This window comes from Gastrolobium bilobum, unplaced genomic scaffold (genome assembly GCF_033153095.1).
Source record: "Gastrolobium bilobum isolate Gb01-03AN ecotype WA unplaced genomic scaffold, APGP_CSIRO_Gbil_v1 utg20882, whole genome shotgun sequence".
Taxonomy (NCBI): domain Eukaryota; kingdom Viridiplantae; phylum Streptophyta; class Magnoliopsida; order Fabales; family Fabaceae; genus Gastrolobium; species Gastrolobium bilobum.
Window position 1 is genome coordinate 210,489 of NW_026896360.1, and position 6,531 is coordinate 217,019.

Here is a 6,531-nt window from a genome sequence, read left to right on the forward strand (position 1 = left end):
ATTAAGGGCTGCTTAATATGATAGTATGATAACATTACCGGATATATACGGGGTGTTACATATATATATATATATATATATATATATATATATATATATATTGGGTTCATCGGGTTTCTTGTCATAGGATATAAGATTTTGACCAGTCACTCCTTATAACTATGTACTCCCTGTACATAGTTATAATATTAAAATTATTTTTTTCTCTCCCTCCACTTCAGCCGACACGTTTCTGAAGAGAGAAAAAAAACCACTTTAATATTATAACTATATATATGGTTATATATGGGTGACAGGACAAAATCTTATATCCTGTGATAGGACAAACAATAAACCATATATATATATATAAGAATGAAAGGATATTATGTCTATATTTTTGTATGCCAACTCTGCTTACTTATCTTCATGCCTTTAGATCATAATCTTAAGTATTAATGGAAGAGAAAAAAAAAATCGGCTGAAATTATTATTTGATGGTGTGAAGAAAAGTAAGTAAAATAAATATGAAAAAGAGGTAGTTAGGGGTGTGCAAAATAACCAAAAAACTGAACCGAACCATGAACTGAATGGAACCGCCCTTAAAATAACCGGTTTTTAAAAACCAGTTCATGAACCAAACCGGTTTTTAAAGAACCAGTTCATGAACCGAACCGATTTTTAGAGCCAGTTTAAGAACCAAACCTTTTTGAACTGAACCGAACCGTTTACAAACCGAACCGAACCGTTTACAAACCGAACCGAACCGTTTTCAAACCGAACCGAATTGATTTTTATAACTTTCTTTTTTAATTTTTTAATTTTTTTTCTTTTCAAAGGAGGGTCGACCCGAACCGGTTCCGAACCGAACCGAACCACTTCCGAACCGAACCAGTTTTGAACCGAACCGAACCACTTTCGAACAGAACCACTTAAACCAATTCGGTTCGGTTTTTCAAAAAAACTGATTCGGTTCCACCCATGCACATTCCTAGAGGTAGTGTTAAGTGCCAAACATTTTTTTTTGGAGTGAATTGTGCTCAATATTGTTAAATATGGTCAAAGATATGGTGACTTTTATTTAATTGCAAAAGACTTTGAAGTTTTCATGTTTGCTACAATACTGACTTAAAATTGCTATGATGGAGCATTGATGGATTAAGTAAGCCAGAGGAAGACAAAATTCTCGCCCAGTTATGCTCGCTTGAGCGAGCAAATCCTACAAGTTGTTATTTCTTGCAGCTGCTTGCTGAGTTGCTCGCTCTAGCGAGAAAACTCTGCAAGCAAACATTAGAGAGGCTATTGTCACGTATTTCTTCGCTATTTTGCTCGCTCTATCCAGCAAACTTAGCGAGCATGACAACAAAAGCACGCATTTTCCAATAGCAGAGTAAGCAACTCAACGAGCATCATAGTAAAAAGCCCATGAATGTTTTTATTCAAATGGGAAAGAAAATAGGCAAAAGGCATTCAATTTTCTACGACCAAAAGAGAGGAAAAGCTCTGTTCTTGGTTTGAGGAGTTGAAGATTAGTCAAAGCTTCACTGTGGAGATGGATCTTCAACCTCCCTTCATGGTTTTCACTAGTTTTATCTCATTTCTTGTTTTTAGTTTATTTGCAATGTCTGGCGAAACCCTTTTGTAATTAGAGCGAGATGGAACCTTTTGAATCTTGATTACATTTACTTTTTTCCTTTTCAATTTAATATTCAATATTTCATGTTATGTTATTTTCTGCTTTTCATTCTTAATTCATTTGTTAATTAATCACTCATAAAGGGATACTTGAGTTTTGCATGACAATAGTGATGTTGGAATGAAATTCTGATCTGTATAATTGCTAGGTTTTGTTTGATTTAGGGATAGACTAATAGAGCATATGATTTGTTTGTTCATCATTCTTAATGCTTGCCCTAAGCGGAATTACTAAGGGATTAGGATTCTTAATAGGTCAAAGAATTAAAATACTATGGTTGAATTTTAATTAATATGTGATGAACTATTCAACAACATGAGTTTGGATATTAATTGAGGGAAATGTTAGATTGATTAGGAGAAAATTGGGAAAATCAAAATCTTAGCTACACTTTTGCATCATTAATCTTTATTCCTATTTTTAATTTGAGTTCATGTTCTTGTTCTTGATAATTATTTGGTAGTCTTTGAATCTGTTTTTATATTTCAATCACATTCACAAAAACGTTTACGATTGAACTAACTTTGATTGCTTAATGAAATTAGTGCTTGATAGATCAATCCTCGTGGAAATAGTACTTTCCTTTTCACTTTATTACTTGTACGATCTGTGCATCGCAACAGATATAAATAATATCTTATTTCACATATATAGATAGAATATTATGCCTACCTTTTATATCCGGGTCATGACTGAAGCCCACAAGGGTCAGCATACGATTCATCCAAGTGCGACGAAAATGTATCAAGACTTGAAAATAAAATTCTAGTGGCTTGGGATGAAAAAGGATATTGCGGAGTATGAGTCTAGGATTTTGATTTGCCAAAAAGTTAAAATTGAGCATCAGAAACCTGCTGGTTTACTTCAACCGCTTGATATACAATAGTGAATATGGGAGAGCATCTCTATGAATTTTGTGGTTGATTTGCCTCGGACTCAGGCTGGTTATAATTCGATTTGGGTTATTGATAAACCTTTAGTTTATCTTGTTTAATGGACTAAAATAATATGAATTATCTAGTTGAACAAGTCAAAAATTAGGGTTTTAAAATGATAATCATGAACATTATCTGATTGTTGAAACTAATTAATATATTTGTTATTTTTAAAGGGATTTGATAACAAATGATTCAAATATGAAGATTTAGATAAAGAGAGTTCAAATCAGAAAAGAAGATAAATCAAGGTGAAAACAATAAGATTGAAGATCTTATCAAGTTGTTAGAAGTGGGAGCTTAAGCCCCCATTCACAAGCTTAAGCGCCCAGACAAGTCCAACTTAGGCCCATTCAAGTTTTCTACTGCAATACGAACTCTTGACCTATTTAAACACCATTGGGGACCAGAAATACATAACTTTTACATTGCTAAACAACTCTTGGGTGCTTGGAGGCTGAAGGAACGCGGAGAAACATCAGATTCATGTTCGTAAGCGGCGGAGACGGATCAACGTCAAGTGTTCACTGGAGATATTGAAGATCCACCAATTATCTATGGAGTTTGGGGGAGCTTTTCTATTTTCTTTTGTTCTTGATTTTGCTATGTCCGGCTAGTTCTTTAAGTAGTTAGGGTTAGATGGATTTTAGTCGATTTATTATGTTTTGAACAATTCGCTGTGTTAATTTTCCTTTATATCATGAATGAAGTTATCTGTTTTTAATGCTTTATATAGGCTCGAATCTTATATAATGATCATCGGTGAATGCATGACAATAGGAATGTTGGTGTGTGATCCATATCTGATAACTTCATCGTAAACGTTATGATTCTAGGGATAGACATAGGGTTTGCGTAATCTTTAAGATTCTTGAACTTAATGCTTGCATGCTTGGGGAATAACCGGGGAACTAGGGTTCTTCCAATATTGTAAAGGTTTTAGAGTAACAAGGGATTGAGCTCTAATAACATGCGAAAGAATTGATTAGATTGATACTAAGGACAATTAACATTAAGAAGGAATTCAAACGTAATAAGGAGATTAAATGAAATCGAACCCCTAGCTACGTTTTTATTTTATTAGTTAAATCACATCTTTAATTTCTTGTCTTTAATTCTTGCAAGTAATTAGCTTTAATATTTAATATTTTAATTTTGCAATTCAAATCCTGTTTCCGAAGACAACTTCGATTGTCCAACTAAGTTTGCGATAGTGAATTAGTGCGTGAACCGTAATCCTCGTGGGAACGATCTCTTACTTAATCAGTATATTACTTGTACGATCGGTGCACTTGCCGTGAGTAGCAACAAGTTTTTGGCGCCGTTGCCGGGGATTACTATTTCAACATTAATAGTAGCTATTAATTCTTTAGATTGGACCTTATTTTCTGTTATTTAATTTTCTGTTATTTAAATTCAGTTTTATTTTCTTATTTTTATATAATCTATTTTTCTGGTTTATGCGAGGTACCGTTGACACCGATTCCTTGCAATTCGACCCGGAGATAGAGAAAACAACAAAAAGAAACAGAAAACTTGCTAAAGAAAGAAGACAGCAAGAGAAAGAAGCTTCAAGCTCAACAGAACCAAGAGAAGAAGCAATGGGAGACAACAATGCACCTCCGCCACCTCCGAGAACGTTGGGAGATTACATGACTCCTACTCGATTTCCACAGACGGCGAGTATTGTTAGACCAAACGTGGATGCTAACAACTTCGAACTCAAGCCGACACTTTTACAATTAATTCAGAAAGACCAATTTGCCGGAGGAAGCACGGAAGACCCTTACATCAATCTGGAAAACTTCTTGCTATACTGTGATACCTTGAAGATGAATGGGGTGTCTCGGGATACTATTTTGCTCAGATTGTTCCCTTGTTCACTTAAAGAAGAAGCAAGAGTCTGGTTGCAATCACTACCTCAAGGGAGCATCACCCATTGGGACGATTTGGCCACCAAATTTTTAGAAAAAATTTTCTCATCTTCGAAAATGGCAAAGCTCAAGGCGGATATCACTTCTTTTGAACAAAAAGGAAGTGAATCTCTACATGAAGCATGGGAAAGATTCAAAGGACTACTCAGGAAGTGTCCCCAACATGGCAGTGAAGCATGGGAACAAGCGAGAACTTTCTTCCAAGGGATGACGCCCAACACAAGGACATTGGTGAATGCTGCATCAGGAGGGTCCTTAAAAACAAAAACTCCAGAGGAAGCTTTAGAATTGCTAGAATCTCTAGCCTCTCAAGAGTACGATAATGCTCCGGTACCACAGAGAAGAGCGGGGATAATGAAGCTTGATGGTTGTGATGCCATCTTGGCTCAGAATGAGCAGATTTTACAATCCAATAAGAAACAGCAACAACAGCTAGATGCTCTCGCAAAACAATTTTCTGAATTTCAAGTTTCTTCTGTTAATACTCTTGCTATCATTTGTGATATTTGTGCAGGTACTCATGCTACCGAAGACTGCCAGGCACCCGAAACTGCAGATGTTAATGGAATTTGGCATGATCAAAAAGCTCCATATAATCCAGGGAGGAACCAATACGGCAATAATCAAAATCAAGGGTGGAGAAATAAAAATCAAAATCAACACCCGGGATTTAGTTACAGTTCGAACCATCAGCTGAATCCTCCTATGCCAGTGCAACAGCAACCTCCTCAACAATCAGAATGGGAAAAGGCCTTTGCACAACTATCCAAGACCACATCAGACTACATTCAAAGTTCCAATAATTTCAGAGAAGACACTTCAGCCTTTATGCAAGAGACAAAGGCCTCATTCCGGAATCAAGAAGCTTCTATCCGGAATCTTGAAACTCAGATTGGACAGCTATCAAAGCAGTTCACTGAAAGAGTTCAAGGAACTTTTCCAGGTAACATTATTCCAAATCCAAGTAGGGAACACTGCAATGTGATTACTACTATGAGTGAGAAAGCCATTGAACCTGTGGTAAAGCCTTCAGTTGAGAAAAAGAAAGATGATGAACTTGCAACTGAAAAGGAAAAAGAAAAGGAAGTTGCCAAAGAATTTGCTGCAGAGAAAACTGTTCCTGAAAAGAAAGAGTTCAAATGGGAGAAAAAGAAAGCTCAAGAAAGGCAAGAAAAGCCATTGGAGCTCTCACCTTATGCAAAGATTCCATATCCGCAGAGGTTCAGAGAGGAAATCAAAAAGCAGCAGTATTCCAAGTTCCTTGACATTTTCAAGAAGCTGCAAATCAATATCCCGTTTACTGAAGCCTTGGAGAACATGCCCAATTACGCAAAGTTCATGAAAGATCTTCTATCACGAAAGCGTAAGCTACAAGAATGTGAGACAGTGACGCTGACAGAGGAATGCAGTGCCATTATCCAGAAAAAGTTGCCTCCAAAGCTTAAAGATCCAGGAAGATTTAGCATTCCATGCAACATAGGCAATATGGAAGTGAAAAATGTTCTATGTGATCTCGGTGCCAGCATCAACGTGATGCCACTATTTATGATGAAGAAACTGGGGATCTGAAGTAAGGCCAACCAAGACAATAGTTCAACTGGCTGACCGCTCTACAAAGCAAGCTTATGGCATTATTGAGGACATACTGGTAAAGGTTGACAAATTCATCATTCCTGTTGATTTTGTCATCCTTGATATAGAGGAAAATTCTACTATTCCTATGATCTTCGGAAGACCTTTCTTGGCAACCTCAGGAGCGCTGATTGATGTACCGAAAGGCGAGTTGATCTTACGGGTAGACGGGGAGCAAGCAATTTTCAAGTTCTTTGATAAAGAAGTTCCCTCACCTATAATTCAACCGGAAGATCAAGTCTACTATATTAGTGAAAAGAAAGGAGAAGAAGAGCACAAAGAGAATTCTTCTCAAGAAAGTAAGCCAAAGGTTAAAATGGAGAAGCTCAGGAGCAAGGGAAAACACGTAAACACA

General features: G+C 36.5%; 1 protein-coding gene and 1 non-coding gene across 2 annotated transcripts; one reads left to right on the forward strand and one right to left on the reverse strand.

Moving 5' to 3' along the window:
• Positions 1–4,607: 4,607 nt before the first annotated feature.
• LOC133299360 (small nucleolar RNA R71) lies at positions 4,608–4,714 on the reverse strand. Its single transcript, XR_009749913.1, has one exon. It is a non-coding gene; the product is annotated as a small nucleolar RNA R71 (small nucleolar RNA).
• Positions 4,715–4,751: 37 nt separating this feature from the next.
• Positions 4,752–6,113, forward strand: LOC133299356 (uncharacterized). The gene is made up of 3 exons (XM_061498814.1): positions 4,752–5,058; positions 5,257–5,564; positions 5,616–6,113. The coding sequence occupies exons 1-3, from the start codon at positions 4,752–4,754 to the stop codon at positions 6,111–6,113; spliced, it is 1,113 nt and encodes a 370-aa protein (XP_061354798.1).
• The last annotated feature ends 418 nt before the right edge of the window (positions 6,114–6,531 follow it).

Coding starts and splice junctions, on each gene's coding strand:
- LOC133299356 (XM_061498814.1), top strand. CDS start 4,752: ATGACGCCCAACACAAGGACATTGGTGAATGCTGCATCAGGAGGGTCC. Junction 5,059..5,256: donor CATTTGTGATATTTGTGCAG/GTACTCATGCTA, acceptor CTCCTATGCCAG/TGCAACAGCAACCTCCTCAA. Junction 5,565..5,615: donor AGAAAGCCATTGAACCTGTG/GTAAAGCCTTCA, acceptor GCAACTGAAAAG/GAAAAAGAAAAGGAAGTTGC.